A 22,068-nucleotide genomic window follows, 5' to 3' on the forward strand; every position below is an offset into this window, starting at 1 on the left:
AATTATTTATTTTTAAAACGAACAAATGAGGGTGAAAAAAATATTTTTTAAATATCACATGCGCACCTCTTTGAGAGAAACCACTCCAACTAGTCGTCCCATGCTTGTCACGTAGGCGTGACCCAGGCCCAGCAGAGAGAAGATAGTGTGAGTCTGTGGGCGAGGAGGAGAGGTGGGTCATGGCCTGAATACAGACTTGAAAGGGGCTCATTTGCATTTTGCATCTGGGCTGTGTGAACTGTCATGCAGGGACTGGACGGCATTGTATTTTTGGCTTTCAAGACGGTCACTGAGTCAGATCAGGCAGACTTAGACTTCCACTGATTAAGAGATTTTTTACAAATTTCACTTACAGAGACAGGATAGTTTAGAATAATTTATCACAGAATACATTTTTTTATGGGCTAATTAACTGTTTTTTTTCCTAACTTTAAACTGTTGAAGCACGACAGAGCAAATATAGCGACCATATAGAAATGACATTAGAAGCAAGTTAGAGACATGCTCAAGTTATGAACATTCGGTGAAATCAGAGCACCCATTTCTACAGGCTTTGTCTCAAACGTAAACCCTCTTCTGGATATTTAAATTACAGTTCTGCCAGCTAAATTTAAATCAAATGGTATTAAAGGTTGTTGGCTATTTCTGTACCTTGTGCAGAGACGTTTGCTCCACCAGCTGGAAGGGGGCGGGATCAATCTTGCAGTTCTTGAAATCCACCAGCTGATCAAGCTGCTGATCCTCCCACTCAGCTATCTGCAGAGTGATAGAAACCAGAGTTAAAAAAAAAAAAAAAAACAGTTTTAAATATATGAATTACAGAAGTCCACCTGACTTTTCAAGTCTCACCTCTGAGGGAGTCATGCAGTCTTCCACCTCAGAAGACTCCTAAAAATACAAAAAGAGTGAGACAGTCAGTGTTTTCTTTTTTATGTCTTTAAAACAGCATAACTTGGAAAAACACATCAAAACACATTACAAGGCAGCAGCTGGTTTTAGTTTCAGTTTTGTGTAAGTTTCAGTTTCAGATGAAAAAAAAGTATGTAATGTGTTTTACTGTGCCTTTTCAGACGTCGTCACACCGTGATAACATTTTCATATTTTGTCATAAAACAACAGCAAACCTTAAAGTATTTTGTTGGGATTCTATGTGACAAACTCAAAGAATCAAATAATTTCTAAATAGTCAGCCCTGCTGAGTAAGTACCTCGTAGAGGCACCTTTCTCTGTAGCTGCATCACGAATCTTTTGTGGTTTGTCTATCAGTATTGCAGGTCAAGAGACTACATTGTTTAGTCATTCTTTTTTAGCATGATATCTCCAGATCAGGCTGCTTGGATGGAGAGTCTCTGTGACTGGGCCTCTCAAACACTTTAATACTCTTAAATCTACAAACTAATTAATTGTGGCTCTGGCTGAAGGTTCTAGGATTGTTATCCTGCTGTAAGAGAGTCTCAAGTTCTTTGCAGCCTGTAACAAGTGTTCTTCAAGGTTTACTTCCATCCATTGTCTCATCAACTTTGGTAAATCTCCCTGCTTCTACAGAAAAAAAAAAAAAAATTCACATGACACGATGATGTCACCTGCATTAGTGGGGACAAGGCAAGGCGAACAAAGGAACACTTTTTTACCTTTCAGTCAACTTTGAAATGCACTTTGTTGCATTGCATTTGATCTTTGTAAGAGAGGTTTCTTTCAGACATTTATTTGCACACACTGCGTTGTACAAGTTTAAAATCCCAAAGAAAACGCGCTGTGTTTGTGGTTGTAAAATGAAAAGATCAAGGGGTGTGAAAACCATTCTAGTTGTATTAATGCAAGAGAAGAAATATGTCAAAAAATGCACAGTCACACTGAACAAGTTCAGAGTGAAAACATCTGAAAGCACGAGCATCTTGACCAATCTCACACTCTCTCTCTCTCTCTGTCTCTCTGCAAAAAGCCACTCTGATGCTTTTGGTTTGAGCACCACAAATATTTTTGCTCCAGCACTTACTATGCGCACGTTGCAAGGCAACAGTTACTTAGCAACAGTCTCTAGGCGGCAGACAGTCTTACCGCCATGGAGATCCTCACTCCTTTGGGCTTGGGCTTTGTTTTGTCAGGAGACGCCGGCCCGGCCGGACTCTTCCAGCCGGGGGAGAGAAGGCATCACAGCACAAGATTAACACAAGGTTCACATGAAGCGGACAGTTTCTAACCCTGTGAACATGGCAGCCAGACTTCTGCAGGGAAGAAGTCTCTGTGATGTAAGCACAGTTGTACTGAAAGGCTGTAATTACTGCACCACAGATGGAGACGAGGGGACGCGGTCTTTACGAGACACCCAATTTCATTGCAGCTCTTAAATGTTTTATGTACAGCCAGGATAAAGGTTCTGTTCATTCTACATTTTGTTTTTAATCCTGTATGAACATCTGTTGTAGAAGAAACTGTGTTAACTATATTTACTTATTTCAGAAGAATGAACTCCCATTACAAAGAAAGGCCAAAGAGGAGAATGAAACTAAATCCACACGTTTGAGTCACTCACATTGCAACTACAAACTGAAAAGGAAGCCTTTTTTTGGAAAAACTCAGTTCAATTTATAATCAAGCTCATAAAATTTAAAAGTATGTCTCATTTTGTCTCTTTGTTTTAGTGTTCAATTTAGGAAACTCAACATATTATGGTACTGCAGTTGTGACCGTCCTACATTACGTGATGAGGTTATTTTATTTTGAACCAAATAGTAACCAGAAAATAATCATAGTGCTATTATGCATGATCTCGCTATTATATATTATTATAACAAATTAATAATGATATTCATAATAAATGAAATGAAAATCTAAATGTTTCTGATGGTAAAAATTGAATAAAAATATTCTTTTGGTAGTGACAGTTTAAAATTATTAAAGATTAATTTACTGACGCACTACCTTCACAAAATAAACACCTCACTGCTGCCGTAGTGGCTTCCTCTCAATTTCAGTTTCCAACCTTTATTTCAGTAGATCTTAGTCAGACGGGGAAAAGAAATCCCATATTAAGAAATAAGTTTTTTTCAAAGCATTATTGGTTGCACAATTATTGTCAACTCCAACAGTTCATCTAAAATTAATGTCATGGAAGTAATTTTGCCATTTTGACTTTAGTTATATAGGTTGATCAGAGTTCGTATAAACTTCTAGCAATTACTTTGTGACTGTCAGTGTCCCCGGAATAAATTTATGAACATGAAGCCCATTTTTCTTGGCTATTGTCCACTCAGGTGGATAAGGATCCAAGGAGGATGGTGAGCGAGGTTAACAAAAAAAACCCTTACTGTTAGAAAGTCAAAGCAAAGAGAAGTTGGTGTCAGAAAAGGTTTTAGATGTAATCTACATGGTAATCAGTTGAATGCTGAAGCAACCCAAGAAAAAAATATCTACCACCACAAAACCATGTGGAGATAATAATACTTTTAGTGCAACAGGGAATTCAACTGAAACTGTATGCTTTGGTCAGACTGATCTATGACTTGAGTTTTCCTGCAACAAGCTCACAAGGTATGGCGTCAAACAAAGGCTGCACATATTGAAAAGCATCTCATGTCTTTGTGATGCTTTGGGTCTGTTTCTCTTAGAACAATGTAGAGAGCATTCTTTTTACCCTGCCGAGTAAATGTTGTCAAATTAACTTATAGGGTTTTTCCAAGCTGCTTATGCTGAATTATGTGGGAAGCTGAAGAAGTCAAAGACAGACCGATAGTTGCCCCGACGCGTGGCTCCACCTCTGGCCGAACTCTGACTAAAGTGAAGTGAAATCTGGGATATTGGAAGACTGGCAGTGAGAGCGCTGTGCAGTCACCAACTGAGGACGGAGCTGTGCACAACGAGAACTGAGTGACATCACAGTGCAAAGCTCTGGTGCCTTTGGGTGAGTCCTATCCGACAGCAACAGGACAGCAACAAGCCATGGACTCAGAGAGAGCGCATCCTCCCACACAGCACATGTCACACGCGTCCTTCCACAGGAAGCTCACACCTAAGTAAACTCGGTTTTTCTCACCTCCAGCAGCTCGTTGTCTGGATCTGCACAGGAGAGGGTCTGTGAGCCTGATGGGGGAAAAAAAAAAAAGAACAGATTTGATTAAATCTTCTTTTGATACTTAAAAATGTTAAACAGTGCCTTGAAAAATGTTCATAGCCCTTAAATGTCTTCATATTTTCTCACATTGGAACTACAAACTGAAAAGTATGTTTGAGATATGAGACAGAATAGCACAAAGCAGCACATAACATTGAAGAGGAAGGCAACGGATTCAAGGTTTTCAAGTTTTTCTTATCAGCAAAATTCTGAAAAGCATGCATGCATTTACCCGAGTCAAAACTTTTAACAATCACTTTTTGCTCCATTTTACAGCTAAGATTACACATAAATGCAACAAACATAACAAACATTTGTGCGTATAATATGACAAACTGTTAAACACCTAAAAAGTGTCAACACTTTTGCCAGGCATAAAATTACACGTTCCAGTTCTTGTCTCTTGTCTGTACGTCCTTGTTTAAGTCACTTACTGTTTGGCGTCTCTGCGTCGCTGATGGCCGACACTGTTTTCAAGGCGGATTTTAGAGGAAGCTGAGCATTGGAAGCCACCGGGCTGAAGGAGGAAGACTCCTCTGTGGAGATCTGCATGGACAACACATTAACAGGAAAGACCGGACACAGACACATGCACACAAATACACAAACGCACACAGATCGGCCAAGCACATGCATCGAAACAAACAGCACAGCACGGGTAAAGGCACAGACAACAGAGACACAAAAGAGAGATGTTAATAGAAAGGTTATAATATTTCACATTTGGATATTTTTCAAAACGGTTGCCACCATAAAACAATAAATAAAGACAAAATCCAAAAGCTGCAGCTGTGCCTTTACCTACTGCTCTGTGCTTCACTCATGCTCTGATCTACTTCCAGTCTACTGCTGCTTCCCACCCCAAGCCTGAGTTCATCCCAACCCTGCCCCGGCGCCCCCGGACGCCTCACACCTGCTGGGTGCTCACCAGGAAGCGGACACCTTGGCGAGCACTGGTGTTGGTGGGAGTGTTGAGGTGAACGTGGGCGCAAGGGGAGCTGGGGGTGCTGTCAGAGGTCAGACTGGCCAGGGGATCGTGAGCGCCATTGTCCTGGGCCAGCTGACGGAGGTACTCGAGCCTCCGCTGGCGGCTCAGCTGAAGAGACAGGAGGGACTGGAGCTGCAGCCGCTCTATGGAGCCCAGCAGGATCATGGAGTCTGAGGGAGATGAAGACCAGCTCAGTCCGTCATGCATTAAATCACCAGGAAAAAGTGAAATCCTTCTGTTTTGGCTTATAAAATGCAATTCTTCCTCTGTTTTTGTGCCAGTTATACAAGAATCTAGTTCCTATTACCGGGCATTACAGATATTTCTTTTGCAGGGACAGAAGGAGTGAGTGAGACGGAGACCACACACCGAGCTAATTATTGTCAGCACCAAGCGGCCACTCAACGGTGCAGCAAATGTTAAAAGGGAATTAGGTTCAGGTCAAGCTAGAGGACAGAAAGTTGTCTGTGGTTGCTGCAGCAGCAGGAAGCTCACTTTGCTTTATCAGCTTTGGCAAACAGGAGGAACTGTCATCCTTGCTGGACTTGACACAGCTTTGTAACAAGCTTTTCAAAGCATCTATTTACAAATAAATTAAGCGATTTAAAATGATGTCTACCGTCATTTAAGACAATTGCAAGTCTGACAGAGAACAGACCACTTCTAGAATGCTCTAATGTAAAAGGATATTGGAAAAACACAGGGTGCATTGATAAGAACTAGAAAAAGCTGTGGAAAAAGAGGGAAAAGAGCCTCAAAATTTATTTTCAGCAGCATTTGGAGAATAAACAAAACATACAATGAATTTACAATATTATAAATTTACAATTTATAAATTTATAGTTAATGAATGGGAAGAAGAAAAAAATAGTTCTGGAGGAGGAAAGGAAAGAAGAAATGACATGAATAAGTGAGGAAGTTAAAAACAAACAAATGAGAAAATCTGAGTTCAAAATGCTTACGGTATATTTATAACAACTAATAATAAATAAGATAATCAGAAAGGAAAATACCTCCAATGCTTTCCACATTCATAACAGAAATTTCCCTCTTAACCTGAGAATGATACAAATGTTCTAACAAAATTTAAAGACTCTGACTCTGGCTGAGCCTCCCACTGTTCCAAACAAGAAAAAAAAAAAAAACAGAAAAAACCCAATGAAAACAAACCTCTACATTCAACCAGGGCGAGGGTTTTTAGATGCCCAGTCAGCAGCATCTCCTGCAAGTCTCTGTATGAAGAATTCAAGGTGATGAAGCGCACGTCTCGGACCATGATGTCCTCCACGCGGATGTTATACTTCCTAAATGATGGAAGAGAAGTTACTAGTTTGGTAATGGAAAGAGAGAGGTCAAAAATAGAAATGAAGTCAAAACAAATGAGGACTCATAATCACTTTAGATGAGAGCAAAAAAAAAAAAAAAAAAAAAGAAAGACCAAACTCACTCGTGATGTCCCATCCCCAGCTCTGGCAGATATGGGAGCTTCTTGATGCGAATGATGGAGTCGTAAAGAGACGGTTGAAGCGCTTGTGCCACGGCGTTGGCCAGAATCACTGCGATCATCACAGGCAAGATATGGGAGATCTGACCGGTCAGCTCAAACACAATGACCGCTGTGGAGACAGTGTGAGTGACCGCACCAGAGAGCGCTGCAGCCCCTGCACAGAGAAAAGGAAAATCAGATAAAGATTTCCCTTCTTAAATCTTCAGTTTCATGAAAAAAAGGCTTTTATTATTCTTACTTTGAACACTTCTCATTTAAAGCTATTTTTATGAGTTGATTTTGTCATTCAAAATTTTACTATTTTGCGGGGGGATTCCAACGGCAATCATTGCACTAATCTTGTTTTAATGTTTTGCTATGCAGCATTTGCTGCCTGCAAAGTGATAAAAATGTGCTGAAGGTTCACGGCTACAGCAAATAAAGTCACCTACGCTCCATAGAATGAGTTTGAAATCCCAAATAAAAGGAGCTAGGAGCAGTATAAAAGCTGATTCATAGCAACTCACCAACAACAGCATAACCACCGGGAACTATAGGATACACATCTCCGTGGATGCCATCAGGGAACATGGTTGCCATGATTTCACCAACTAATCTGCCAAATGCTGCACCTGTCAGTCAACAATACACACAAAATGCAGTTCATCCTTAAGAGCTCCCTGGAAAAAAGGAAAGATGTTGACTGTTCATTCACCGATAAGAAAGACGGGCATGAAGGCTCCACATGGGACTGGCATGGTGGTGGCAACGGCAGACATCCAGAACTGAAATACAGAGAAACGTTTGAGTGAAAAAACGAAATTATTCAGTGCAGAGTTTTAGGTCATAGTTTGCGGTGAATACCTTGTGACCAGATATAGTCAGTAGTTATAGAAAAAGACAAATATCATGCGATGCAAACTTTGTGACTTCATGAAAATAAGCCTGTTCGGTTACATGAATCTACAGAGGGATTCATGTTGAAGGCCCAAATTTAAATGATGGAAGCAGGTAAAAGTAGTCAGTGCTCACCTTCATGACGATGAAGAGGATGAGTGTAATGAAGACGTTGACCTGAGGGTGTTTCCAGGCATGATGGTGGCTGATGTAGTCAAACTCCTCAGCTACACCCTGGCGACACCAGGTGCGGTTGTCGAACAGAGCGACCAGAGACTCGTGCTGCGTCAACTGACAAACAGGAAAACTGACCGTCAGTTCAGAGAGTGACAGAAACAAACCCTCACTGTAACATACATGTGGCGCCTGCAGAAATGTTTTGGTTTATTTCTTAATAACTGAACACACCGCTTCTTTGTGTGACATCCTGGGATGAACACAATAAATCAGTTAAGATGCCAACAAGCTATTCCTGGGGTTCAAGTTCCAGATGTTACCAAACACTGAGAAAATGTGTGCAAACATCTGAAAAATATCTAATTCTTAAATACCAATATTTTATTCATCCTAACTGACCTAAGACAGAAAAAGTTAACATTACTGAGGGAAAAAAAGGGTTACTTGTCTTTTTACGCACTATATGTGATTGCAAGTGTGAGAAAATAAGTTTTACATGTTGGTTTTACTGAACAAAAATACCTTTCAGACCCAATATCACATCAAGAGCTCAGGAAAAGTCTACGTGTCAACAAAAATATTTTTGAAACATCTACCATCTGGGCAAACATATCAGCTGCTAAACAACTTATTAAGCGAGGGAACTCAGCTTGACACCAACTCTCACTTCATTTAAAATGTCCATCAATTATCTCACAGCAAACAAGACGCGCTCTCCTCCTGTCAGAATGGTGTAAACACATTTTCTCACCTGTCCAGCCATGAACTGCCCGAAGCCAGGAGGAAACGTGAGCGTGGACACCAGCAGGGTGACGAGGGCGGGGTACACCAGCCGCCTGACAGGAAGAGACGGACTGTGGGGTCATTAATGGGGGTGCTCTTCACGCCGTGGGTAAGCAGTTGATTCACCACTCTATGTATAACTTCTGGCGATGACACGTGTCGAACTAGCCTAATTCACACACCTACTTTTCTCCAGAACAACGCTATCACTGTGACATACAGTGTGAGGAGGAGGATGGTAAACATAAGTGGATTTTATTTGGGGGCTTACAGTTGCAGCATATTCTGCCTAATTGGTGCTCATAAAGTAAAGAAAACAGGACCAGATACATCCAATACTCACTTCCTCAGCAGAAACTTGTTAATGGTCTTTTGCTTCCTCATGCACTCCACAATGTGTCGATTCAAGTACACAAACAGAGCTCCCCCAAACCCACAAGCAATCCTGCAAATAGAAAGATATGACTGGTTTCCTAAAGCCGAAAACAACCTCAGACCTCAGTTAAGTCAATTATTGTTGGACGCTCTCTCACAGAAGGACATTGTTCCAATTTTCTGATTTTAGGAATATTTTAGCTTTCAACTAATGTGGTACAGGCTGATCCAGGTCTATTATTTTCAAAGTTTCATTTATGCCACAATCCTTATCTAAGAATCAGCCTTCAAATTCTAAGCAGCAAAATGGCTTCTGTGGGAGGACAAAGCTCGATACAATTCAAAGACTGAATACTGTTTAATGCAGAGTCACTCCCGAGAAACACACCCACCCAAGGATGGCGAACGCGGGAAGCTCCTGAAGGTCGAAAGGGAAATCCAGACGGAAGCGTGTCTTAAAGAGAGCAGTGATGGTCTCTGGGGAAAAGAAGATTGTTCTCACTCTATTGCAGATGGCGTGCTGCCATGAATGACAATCTGTCAGCTTGACTTTTGTATTAAGAGGACTGAATGACAAAATGAAAATTAAAGCCATTGTTTGTGCAACAGATCTGCTCCACGGCGCATTCAGATATTTGTGAACAAAGTAATACTTAGTCTCTCGTACCTTCCTCCTGGTTCGAGACTGTCAGCAATCTGAATACGAAAGCACTGAAGGTGGCAGCAAAGAAGCCCCTCCAGTAGTTCCTGACGGCAAAAAACGTTGACGTGACTTCGATACTGAACAGCACACCTGCAACGCACAAAGATACACTGAGAGAATCGCACATTTTAGCTCAGAGAAATGACTAAAGGGCCTTGCAAACATATTCAAACTCCTGCAGATATTACATTTTGCCATGTTAAAACTACAAACCATTAATTTTTCTATTGGGGTTTTATGTGATAAAAAAAACACAAGGTAGTGAACAGTTTGGAAGTCAGAGTAAAATAAGACTTAAAAAAATAATAATAAAATTAGGAACAGTATGACAAGCATTTGAACTGAACTGTTGCATAATTTGGTTCTACAAAGTGTACAATTGTGTACAATTTTTAAAACTTCACTTTACCAATCTCTTCTCAAATCATCATCTTGATTATTTTATTTTTCACTCAAATTATTAGTTTTTTTGCAAAATACCAATGACATTGATACTACAGAGGTGTTGCAGACACCAACAATTTCAGAAAAAGGGCAGTAGTCTAAAAACTGATAAAACATTCTTGTTCAGTTTTTAATCTACTGACTACAATCAGTGGATTAAAAAAAGCAATTAAAAGTGAGAAGGCACAAGTGTTATAAATACTTTCGCAAGACTCTATTTCTACAGCTTGATAAATCACCCTTATGAATCCAGACAGTTTGCACCACTTTCATGTGGTGCAAGTATTTAAATTTCCTTATTCCTTAGCTGTTCATTCATCCCAATGCAACAAAACATTTGTCTATCTAATCAATTTCCAAACAGTAAACAACCAATTTCAGGTTATTTAAATTCTAACTGGTTATTATTAGATAAATGCTGTAAATCTCTCAGTAGCTATGTGGTACAAACTGTTCAGATGTCACTATGAGTTTATTTCAGATCTGTAAATGAATGAGACAACACGTCAATCATGTCCCAAAAAAACCCAACGAGCCCCGTCTGTCTTTCTAGAAACATCAGCTCAAACAAAACAGTCATCAAGAGCTTTTGATTAAAATAATTCAGCTTTGTGGTAAAGAAAAATGCTTCAAAGAGAGTGTTATTTCAATTGATTGTGCAGTTTCACATGTTTCAAGATAAAAAAGCATCGTATTAATTTAAATAAATAAAAACAGACCATATCCAGTAATTTCCAACACTTAAAATCAGTTTTATAAATGATGTCAGAGGACAGCTCCTGAACTTCTTTCATTGCTTTGAAAAAAAATCAAAGTTCAAACATTTCCCTGAGTGGGCGAGTCCATCTGTTTCTGAAAACAAGCCGTCGAAAGAAGAGCAGCTGCTTGAAACCAAACATGATTCATCACTTTAACATTTTCTCCACCAGATTTTTCAAGTTTAGAAAGTTTTGACATGAATCAAACAGTGGGCGAAGTGTGCATTTTGACCTAGAAGTAAGAAGAAAGTTCAAGGTCCATCAAAAGAAAAAAAACATAACAAATAACCTAGATAATACATCTATAAACTGACATTTATGTTGCTGTGATGTTTAGAGCCATTTAGGCTTTAATGTGGACGAAGTCGACTAAGAATCAACAATTTTCAACCCGTCAGAACTAGGAAATCAAGACCTTCTGTGTAAAATTTGATCGTTTCAAAATTCTACAGTTGGAAAAGCAGATGTGAATTATCTGCACCCAGTCAGTCCAGTTCACACTTTGCAGGGATATTGAAGTTTATCCCTGCAGTTATTGTGTGGATGTGTCCACACAGGACAGAAAACACAGGGACACACTGGTAAGACGATAGTCCACACACACACGCACGCACACCAACACCCCCCCCCCTCCCTCCACACACACACACGCGCACACACACCCCCACACACACACACACACGCACACACACACACCCCCACACACAGAAACACAAAAATAAAGAAACTATTTTGAAACAGCTGTGTACTGCAGTAACATCTACAAGTTCAACTTCAAGCATGTCTGTCTGTATCTCTATAATAGAATAATAGAATATGATATAATAAATAATGTAAAACATACTTCTTTTCCTTAAATGGTAACTAACTAACTAACTAACTAACTAACTAACTAACTAACTAACTAACTAACTAACTAACTAACTAACTAACTAACTAACTAACTAAGTTTTATAGGCATACATTGCTTGCTGACTCCCATTTGTTTGCAGTTCTTTTGTCTCCTTTCTGAACTGGGCTTTATAAGTAAGCACCTGCAAATCTAAGTGCACTCTTCAGTGTAGAGAGGAGAGCATCAGCAAGCCAGAGGGTTGAGGTGCCCTGGGATCTCTGGGCTGGTGTTGAGTCTAAAAGGTCTGCAGGTATTGCAGTTCACTGTTGGAATAGTCTTAGCTGAAGGTCCAAACAGAACCATTCTGTCTGTCATATTGAGCTTTTTTCAATGCAACCCATAAAATGAGATGAAAAGCCTCGTAGAGTGACTAAACACCTGGCATTCTACACTCAGATATCCAGGAGGAGCGCTGAGTGGGCTCAGTATGTAAATAATAGATTTTCTTTGCAGATTTTCTGGGAAGACTGATAGCTTGCAGGGCAGAGTCAGTCATCGCCGGAGTGATTACATGTGTCACCGGAGCTTGGAACGCCGGGAGGAGCTGGAAAGCCTCTCGGGAGGGAAGGACGTCAGGAACACCCTGCTTAGCCTGTTGCCACCAAGACCAAACCTCGGACGAGTGGAGGAAAATGGATGGACGTATGAATAGATGGACAGATGGAACTCCTGGTTGAGTTGACATGGAATGTCCCACAAGGAACAATGGGAAACATAAATATACATGTCAGCTTGCATGGCAGTCAGGCTGATAGTTGTGGAGATACAGGATTCTGCACTGACTGAAAGAATTACAGCAATATGCTGGCCTAGCTTACAACTCCTACAACTAAAAGGCCAAAAAACATTCTCTTCATCCAGTTAGCTTTTGCAATTTACCATTCCTGGGTCAAGTTCAGTCAGAGGCCACAGCAGCTGAGTCTTACCTCCAATGGGTGCAGCAAAACAGCAGCCAACACCCACAGCACAGGCAGCCGACAGCATCTCCGTGTTCCTCAGCTCATTCTGATTGAAGAAAGTAAGATATGCACATATACAAAAACGAACAGAGCAAGGCATTCAAGACATTCAAACTTCCAGATCCAAGTCAGTGCATGCATGCATGCAAATGCCACAAAACACTGTGAAATTTAACACAAAACATTCAAAAGTATCAAGTGTCAAACTTCTGAAATCTGCTCATTTTGCGTTGTTTATAGAAGTGTAGGAGGTCCATTGAAAACACAGAATTGAGTTTTAAAAATGACATTTTGAGATGTTTGGATCAAAGTAAAGGCGACACATATTGATGATGCCTCTCTGCGACTGATCACTGGACAGAATCACACACAGCAAAAAACGAATGGGAAGACATCAATTTGCCCCAGTTTCTGAAACGGACAACATGGACTATCAATGTTGACGGAATCGGAAACGGGGAAACTGTTTGACTTGTGCGTTCATACCTTGCTTCCCTCAAAGGGCTCTTCCTTCAGCAGTACGAACAAAACAAAGGTGCAGATGTGACTTTTCTTATCCACCAAATCAAACAAGGAGTGAATGTACTTCCGCAGACTTATTGTTCAATCAACGTTTCCCTGACTTATGTGGAATACTGTCCATGTAGCTGTAACAATCTGAATCTTTTATAACTGCGCTGTCTGTTTTTCTTTTCTTTTTTTTTTCCCTTTGGACATCTCAGCTGTGTATCTTCCTCCATATTGTCAAGACTGTGTGCAGCGAGGAGAATGCCAGCCCAGGATCCAGTGCAGAAAAAAGACTGAGGTCCCGGTTGAGCTTTCATGTGCATGGAGGTGAGAGTGTGTCCTGGGGAATGGCAGAAGGTCAAAGAAGCGTCACATACTTTTACAGAGAATAATAGTTTCTGTTTCTTTTCTTCTGTCATAAATAAAACATTTATTTATTTATTTATTTTTTGTTAAAAAGAAATCTGACCTGCAGGTTTGTTTTTCTTTATCTGCTGAGAAAAATCTAAGTTATCCTGGTTTTCTATGCTAGCTGAAGGACTCTGTGTCTATGATATGAAATCCCAAATTTGAAGTTTTATTGATCAATTACAATCAGTTTCTTGGATACTGACCATTTCTCTTCCTTTGACAAAGAGTTTCAGTTTGGATTATTTCATGCCTAAAATAATACCATCTGCTGTGAGACTTTCCAAAAAAAAAAAAACAACAAAAAAAACATGCATCAATTCAAATTTGACTTCAGGATGCTCTTTACCTGATCTAATAACCATTAATTTAACAGAATTTTCTGCAAAGTCATGTAAATAATCTCCATAAATCCTCCTGAAATGGCATGCTTTTGTAAATTGAATTATGTGCTCTATGGTTCATCTGAAAAAAAAAAAAAAATCACCTCTGAAAGGAGAAAAATAATTTTTTAAAATGACAAAGAATAACATTTTGTTTGACTTCATCCACCTGAAAAAAAAGGTAGCCCCACAGCATGATACTTCTGTCAACAAATATTTTCATTCAATTAATCATATGAAGCTTGTTTCTGAGGCGAAGTGTTCCTTTAGAATTAAGAGTCGATCCAAATTAAAACACATTTCTTTTCAATAAGTCTTTACCTAACCAGGACATCTGGATGTTTGTTTTGCTGCATGCATTGACTAATTTGATAGTTTTTATTGTTCAGTTGTTGAACTTTTACCATGTAAAACTCTGGTCAGTTATGGCACTATGCTAAATAAGTAAGTTGACTTGACTAAAATTTCTGTTCATCTGGTTCCACTTTTAAAAAAATGTGCAAAAAACTAGGTAAACATTATTATCCTCACTGAGAAACTGAATGAGGTTTTTGTGTTTTTTTCTTAATTTACAGTGTAAAATGTCTATTGTGCTCACCATGTAAATCCCTCCGAAAACCGCCGCCATGAGTTTGCTGAGGAGAGCAGCACATAGACTGGCCACGTGAACGAAGGGTCCCTGTGAGGGAGGGTGAAGACAAATGTCACCAAACAAGACACTAATGAAAGCAATACAACTGTGAGAGTGGAATGATGCTTTTACCTCCTGCGGGAAAACCATTAAAACCCCTTTAGACAAACAAACCGTACTCAGATTGACATGCTGCTATGTGGAGTGACGAAGAAAAGGGTCCTCTACCTCTTTCCCCAGAGGCATCCCGCTTCCCAGAGCGCAGGTCAGACCGATGACTTTAGCCACAAAGGTCTTAAAAGTCAGATACTCCTTGAGAACAACTCCTCTTAGTATTGTTTTCATCTCAGGAATGCCTGAACCTGAGGTGGGAAGAGAGAAAGAGAGAAAGAAATGCCAGGTGGGATGATGGAGTGCAGAGAAAAGATGAATTGAAAGAAAGCAATTACAGAGAGGAGGAATAAGATGAAGAAATGAAGAGCACAGGAATGGGAGGGAGGAGAGCTGATTGATATTCATACAGTTTTGTGTATGCACATCTCATCAGCGGTTCATTTTATGACTGTCCTGCCTGTAGTGACTCGCAGGACATGTCCTTGGAGCCCTCACTGTGCACTTCAGAGCCAATTACATTAGTCAAACACAGAAAAAAAACAACTGTGAATTAGAGAGATGAATACATGTTTGTGCATAAATGGTATCTGTCTTACCAACAGCCTGAGGCGCGAGTATCTGAGTGAATCCTGCAGAGAAAGTGATGAGCACCACCGGGTAGGAGACCCAGGCAATGTACTGCAGAAGCATGTTACTGTCCAGGCCACCATGCATCCATTTCTGTGCTGCACAGACACACATAAGTCACGTCATCTTGTTATGAAACAGCAGAAAACAAGGCAACCGGCATCTCTGTTTCTCAGTTTTACTTTTCTCTCTATCTCTATTAACTTCATGAATTTGATGTTTTCTTCACAAAAAAAAAAAAAACACACACAGACACAAACATGCACACACACCCAGGGAAGAAAAAGCCAGATTAGGCTGAAACTAAATAAAACATACAGTCATTAAAGGTCTAAAAATAACTTTATGTTAATCTAATTTGCATGTCATTCAGAGTTTAAAGTTAAGAATAAAATTGTTTACCTTTTTATGAAGTAAGCCTTTAAAAGTTCAGTTTTATGATAATTTTACTGCTCTTCACTACCATTTATTTTTTGAAAACAGTCTTGATGCAAACATTACTGGAGACCGAAAGGAGTGACACATGTGGCTATTTAAGACCAGTTTTAACAAACCGAAAAAGCTTGTAAATAAGTCAACGGCAAAACTGAAGTAAACACGTTTTAAAAATGTCTGAGAAATGTCACATTCAATCTCAATAGTAACAAGTCAACAAGAAGCAAAACTGATTTTGGGACAGACAGACAAAATTTATTATGTCCTCATAATATCTTCAGATTCTGACATCTTCAGATCGAATGCTTAATCCATAATGGCAGCCTCTAGGAGATCAGCGCATCATTTAGACATCAAACTCATTTCCTCTTCTGGCACTGTGTCTCTTTCCTACCTTCTTGGCAAAAGGCGATGGCGTAGTCCATGACCCAGCTGACCAGAGCCATGAGCAGCCCCAGCAAAATGAGGAAGATCCAATCCTCTCCCACCCGTGAGATCAGGAACTTCTGGCAGCGAGATGCACACACTGATGACGCCAAACAAGAAAGAGAGGAAATTTAAAAATAAGTCACTGACCAAATTACCTGAGCAGAGTTTGCTACTGGACAATATTCAGGAAACAAGGAGTCCCTGGTATGTAAATGAAATAGGCGAACACAGAGCTGCTCTTTTACAAAGGTAAAAAAAGTACTGGACAAGCCATCATTTTTTTCATTTTAATTATTTCTAATAATTTTACTCACACGACATTTGCAGCAAATGTTAATAACAACCAAATCACTCTACACATTAAAACAAATAAAGAAAAAATTGTCAATAAGTGAACTATTGATAAAAGGGATGTTCAAAAAGGCAAAGAAACACAAAAAACCTGCTAAAATCTAAAGTAAAGCTAAAGCTAAAAGCTTTACTGCCACTCTGTGTTCATCAGTATCACCTGTTTTAATAATATCTGCTCATTTTAAAGTTTGCCGCTTTTAAACTGATTGTAGGTGTGAATTATTGAGGCTGCTTTTAAAAACTGGAGTGAATTTAAAGTGAATAGAAGTGTTTAAACTCAGAAAAATGTTGCCATATTTAATACCTTTTTATACCCGCTGTTTATAGGTGTTGTAAAAAAAAAAAAAAGAAAAAAAAGAAGAAAACAAACCAAGCTAATAAATTCCCAGAAGGCTGTGAAACCTAACACATCTTTTTTTTTTTTTTTTTGCTTACAGTTTCATGTTGTGAAATCCTGGATACTCATTATCCGGTTTTCTGTGAATAAGCTGATGAAAGTGTGAATACGGATTTAGTCTCTTTTATTAACTGCACATTAACAAAAAATATTTGCTAAGGCATCAACAGGACCAAAGCCTCCATGAAACAAAACTGTCCAACAGGATAACAGATCTTTACATTTGTTTACAGTTGTCAAGTAAAGTGAAGAAACAAAATTCAGATGTGATACTTGTGTAAAATATTTTATACTATAATTCACATTCTGTGAAAATAATTAAGCCAGTAAAGCTTAAAACTAACTCTCTTAGATCAGCTTATTATTCAGCTAAAAATAAAGATCATGAGACAAAGAGCTTAATGGATGATAGAGCATCATTCAATCTATTTCAAAATGTGGCAATAAAAGCTAGGTCATATATAAACTTTACTACAATACAATCTATAAATCTGAGCTAGGTCAACTAAAAGAAGCATCACTGGACTCATTTCCTCACTCTGGTCTGTTAAACAGCCAAAGCCTGGAATTCACTTCAGTATCCAGAGCATTCATCGATGTGGTCATCCCCAGAGGAGACAGAAATGTGCCACTAACTCACAGAAAGATCCATATTTCCAAAACTGCTTCAGTCGAGTTACCTCGAACTTTTCTCTTTAGCTAATATGCCCTGTTTTACTTTTGCTAAGTCGAGAGCTGAGGACGTAAAACACAGAAGACGGTGTGAACAAAACACGTGTGGATCAGAATAAGACGGAAAAGTAGCTGTCAAACCGATGCATTAAATATGCATCAAGTTATCAATGTGAATTCTATAACTTCCTCAGAAATGATTTTATTACACATAAAATCTATAAATATGATATGTTATTGATTAAATATAAGTATACTTATTATTGAATATTTATATTTTTCTTCAAAATATGCAAATTGTTTACATTTGTCAAGTAAAGTGAAGAACAGACAAATCTATAATATAATCTTTGTTCTAGCAAGATGTTTGTTTCTAAGAGGAAAAGAGATGTGACAGGCTAACTCTGCTGAGCAACTTTGTAAAAAAAAGCATCCATTTAAAAAAAAAATCATTGGTTTATATTCACATTTTAGATAAATGACAACGTTTAGATCTTTGAGTTTGGAAGATGTCCTCCCCATTCCCTCCACAGATCCTCTATCAGAATGAAGCCATAATGGTTGTAGCTATAATGGTGGCCAGACATCATTAGATTTTCATGATTTCTTGGTCAGCCTTCACAGCTTCCTGTGGAATCACCTTAATGTTGCTAAAATAATATTTCATTGTCAGAATGTGTTTTAGGAGAGAAAGGGGAAAGAAATTGTGACAAACTGATCTTTCTGATCTTTGCCAAAATGGTTGTTGAATAAATCGTATTCATCCTGAATGTTTAGAAGTTTATGTTGCACAATGTCACACAATACAATTTTCAGTTCAGTTCAGTATGATTCAGTTCAACTTCATTTTAGAACCTCAGTTCACACCACAGATCTTCTCAAAGAACTTTACTGTATAAAACAGGTTAACTGGACTAAATAAGTGTGTATTTGAACTTTTGCCTTTGAAGAAAGTGAACAAAAATGACTTTAAAAATCCTCAGACACTCTTAACAAAGCTGGAACTATTAAAAAAAAAAAAAAAAGAAAAACATATCTCTGAGGAAAATAATAATAATAAAATAAAAAGACAACTGTGTGTTTGACAAGCCAAGTTGCCCAGCAGTCAGGCCACCTGCTGAATGGACAGCTGCCAGCAGGGAATGCACAAGCAAGCAGAGTAAACATGCAAACACTCTTAATCAGCTAGAGCAGCAGACAAAGACAAACCAAACACGAACCTAATGGGGAAAAAAGGTAAACAATTATCATCATAGTCTGCTGTCATGTTTTCAGAATTAAACATTAATTTCATTTTGGGAACACTGCAGAAATTTCCAAAAATGTTTTTTTTTTTCTTTCTCTCATTTGGTTCTTGGCACAATGCCTTAAATGGAAGCCATTAAGCAAAAATATAAAACACCTTCCAAGACCTTAAACATACATGATCTGTCCTCAACCGAATCTTCATGTATAGAAGATTGAAATTGTAAAAAAAAAAAAAAAAAAAAAAAGAAAGAAATTGGCAAGAATTTTCCCACTTATTTGAATTAAAAAAAAAATCTTCCCTCCAGTCCTCATAGAAATAGTTGTTCACATAAACACAGCGTCTGGCACCTGCAAAGCCTCATGCTTCCGTGTTCATGTTGGCTCGCTCTCACATCCGGAGACTCATGGCATCCGCAGATGTCTTCTACCCCTAGTAAAGATCGTCCCGCACAGCCAGAAAAATTTGTAATCTTCCCCTGCCCTGCACTGCATGAACAGACACCGACATTGGGATAATAAAGAAAAAAAAAAAAAACGTATATTGGATTCTGACAGCATAAGAGGCCCTGAATGTACAGTGAAACATAATAGACCTGTAACAAAAACTTGAGTTTTGAGTCACATCAGCCAAAGATAACAAAAAAATCCCTTTGTGAGTCAAAATAAATTCAACGAGGTGCGTGGTTTTAGCTCTCTGACAGGCCTGTAGCCGTGTGTGTAGGCCGCCTCGTTCAGGAGCCGCAGCCACTGATCTGAAACGAGGCTCTTACACTTGAAGTCCATCACCCACAGAGATGCCGCTCCCACACAGATGCATGAGAGGAGAACACTGCAACGCCCACTTCCGCTAAACCAGAAGGAAGCCTCTCCATGTGCATTACCTAAGGAGACAGTGGCTGGGCAGTCTCTCTGAAGATGGATCTAAAAATACAAACACCACTTGATCTATGGGCGCACACTGCAGACAGAGAGCGGACACAAATCAGAGGCTGCTGATCCGGAAATGGAGGTTTCAAGAGGTCGACTTCACAGAGAATGAGAAAGGTTGGGCTGATATAGTGTACTTTGGACCCCTGCTGCAATCAATCACACTTTAATCAGACTACTAAAGTCACAGCGGATGGAAGCATAATTTGATCCTGGAGATCGGTGGACTTGGTTCAGTCATAAACACCTTTTTTCTACTTAGACAAGATTTACTGAATCTCGCAAAGTTCAAACAGAGAACAATTAAACTAACTAATTTCTCTTGAGTTCAGAAGGGGAATACATGGACGCATTTCTTAAAACTGCAATTCCCCACATCAAATATTAAACATATCCACATTTCTCATGAGTTCATCATGGGAATCTCTAATACATTAAAACTAAAAGCTTTTCAAGGTTAACAATATTTCTATTGCCGTCTTCAAGCTTTATGATAAACTCTCAAATTTCAGCCTTTTTTTGGATAAAAAGGGAAAAACATTAAAAACGTTAAAACTGAGTTAAGCAAAGGTTGTATAGTTTTAGATAAAGAAACATTAACAATAAGTTTTAACAATAATATTACTGGTATGGTTGGTAGGTTGATTTTAAAAGCGATTTGTTTTTATTTTTAAATCAATGAAATATCAAACCAACACATTAATTTGCAAAGGTTGGAAAGGGCTACAGAAAGCATCTTTTCACATTGCTTTCTATGTGTGTATGTGAAACTAGATCCAAAAATTTTTCCAAACAGACAAAAATCCTGGAGATAAAGTCTGTGCACTTTTCTTTTAGTATGCAGTGGCTGTAACCTGGTAAGTCCTCAAGGACTCTGATATTTGAGATTCCTCTCTCATATAGCATATTTTTCTATAGTCAAGGAACTGTGGCGGTGCTGCATTGCATAAAATAGGAAGCATCCTTTCTACTTCCCAATCAATTATGTCGACGTTCAGCAAGATACACTGTCGGCAAAATGAATCCACAAACTGTCAATTTTTAAACTGTCTTATTTTATGTTCATAAAACATCAATAGATTCGCAGTGAATCCTTCTAAGTAAGCTACAGACAAAATGATGCATTTATTCAGATGGCATTCTGAAGCTTAAGGTGGTCAACATGTGTAGCCTAAAATGATGCAAATAAGGAGAGTTACTAGTCCTACCTATGAACTACAGTCTATGAGGGGTTTTTTTGGGGGGGAAAGCAACAATATCTTTGTTGCAGGCTCTCCTGTTCTCTCCTGCCACTCTGTTACTGTTGAATCCATCAGTCTGAAGTGGATCTCTCTCTGGCAGTGCCACTCCTTTATCTGCGTTCAGCTGGGAACACGAGACAAAAAAATAATCTGACAGTTCAGATCAGAGTTCAACTCACAAAAGCAAAAACACACACAGTAAAGCAAGTATCTCCCCACACATCCATGGGCTGACAAATACACTGTGGGCTACTGGCAGCCAGCAGAGGGTGCACACATTGAGGCAGCCCTTGTTAGCTGCAGGTTGTTGCTCAGATCAGTCACTTTTAATCTTGCTCACATCCTCCCCTGCTCCCAGGTGTCAGGTAGCTGCGCCGCTGTAGCTTCAAGGAGCCAGTGTTTTCACGCTGCTTGCATGTCTACCGGAGCTCTGCAACCTGCCATAAAGGGCTGTTTCACACACACTGCACAGCCAGCGCTGTGCTGGACTGACCTTCAGGAAGGTTTTCCCCGTTGACACAGTTTTGTTGAATGATCATCACTTACGCTGGCACTTTGCACAGGGATCTTTCTCGTACTCCAGCAGGTCTGCGGTGCGGGTTCGAACGCTCGTGGTTCTCCTCAGGCCACCGCCATCCGGCACGCCTCCATCTCGCAGCCGGGCCGCCTCCTCCTTGGCATACACCCCCAGCTCCTGGGTGTAACGCCCATACATCTGTATATACGTGATGCAGAGAAAAATGAACACCTTAGTGCAGGTAATAGAGGTGGGAGGCAGATATGACTCAGCAGGGTTTGTATTTAAAAACTGACATCTCACAGCGGGACAGCAGGCTTACATAAACACAGAGAAACTTGAGCCCAAACTGAGGCTAAATAATAGAGGAAAGTTATACAATTGAGAAGTTGTTGAATTCATATTTAGACTGCATTGTTCAACAGCAAGCTTAAAAAAAGTGACAATATACGCATATACACTGGAAACACTATCTATCCTGAATCAAAATATGATGAAAACTACATCAAGTTTCTCGTCTTTCTGCAGACAGTAAAGAAAAAGCAATGGTGGGCGATAAAAAAAAAGTCTGCATTTCTCTATACAAACTTAAAGATTCACATTATAAC

The 22,068-nt window shown here is 39.3% G+C and overlaps 1 protein-coding gene across 1 annotated transcript in view; it reads right to left on the bottom strand.

Moving 5' to 3' along the window:
• The window catches only part of clcn2a (chloride channel, voltage-sensitive 2a), a 41,302-nt gene that overhangs the window by 843 nt on the left and 18,391 nt on the right, over window positions 1–22,068 (bottom strand). Inside the window, exons 2-24 of the mRNA XM_055033829.1 lie at window positions 21,490–21,658; window positions 16,073–16,204; window positions 15,213–15,341; window positions 14,731–14,864; window positions 14,470–14,550; window positions 13,060–13,083; window positions 12,541–12,619; window positions 9,485–9,610; window positions 9,210–9,294; window positions 8,786–8,887; window positions 8,411–8,495; window positions 7,618–7,773; window positions 7,301–7,370; window positions 7,113–7,217; window positions 6,547–6,760; window positions 6,270–6,403; window positions 5,025–5,269; window positions 4,546–4,657; window positions 4,034–4,080; window positions 2,059–2,127; window positions 850–888; window positions 652–756; window positions 67–153 (exon numbers count right to left, since the gene is read on the bottom strand). Coding sequence (XP_054889804.1) covers window positions 67–153; window positions 652–756; window positions 850–888; window positions 2,059–2,127; window positions 4,034–4,080; window positions 4,546–4,657; window positions 5,025–5,269; window positions 6,270–6,403; window positions 6,547–6,760; window positions 7,113–7,217; window positions 7,301–7,370; window positions 7,618–7,773; window positions 8,411–8,495; window positions 8,786–8,887; window positions 9,210–9,294; window positions 9,485–9,610; window positions 12,541–12,619; window positions 13,060–13,083; window positions 14,470–14,550; window positions 14,731–14,864; window positions 15,213–15,341; window positions 16,073–16,204; window positions 21,490–21,658 — 2,529 coding nt within the window. The remainder of the gene's footprint in view (window positions 1–66; window positions 154–651; window positions 757–849; window positions 889–2,058; window positions 2,128–4,033; window positions 4,081–4,545; window positions 4,658–5,024; window positions 5,270–6,269; window positions 6,404–6,546; window positions 6,761–7,112; window positions 7,218–7,300; window positions 7,371–7,617; window positions 7,774–8,410; window positions 8,496–8,785; window positions 8,888–9,209; window positions 9,295–9,484; window positions 9,611–12,540; window positions 12,620–13,059; window positions 13,084–14,469; window positions 14,551–14,730; window positions 14,865–15,212; window positions 15,342–16,072; window positions 16,205–21,489; window positions 21,659–22,068) is intronic.

The sequence above is a fragment of the Poeciliopsis prolifica genome, unplaced genomic scaffold (assembly GCF_027474105.1).
Source record: "Poeciliopsis prolifica strain line A6 unplaced genomic scaffold, Auburn_PproV2 SCAFFOLD008, whole genome shotgun sequence".
Classification (NCBI taxonomy): domain Eukaryota; kingdom Metazoa; phylum Chordata; class Actinopteri; order Cyprinodontiformes; family Poeciliidae; genus Poeciliopsis; species Poeciliopsis prolifica.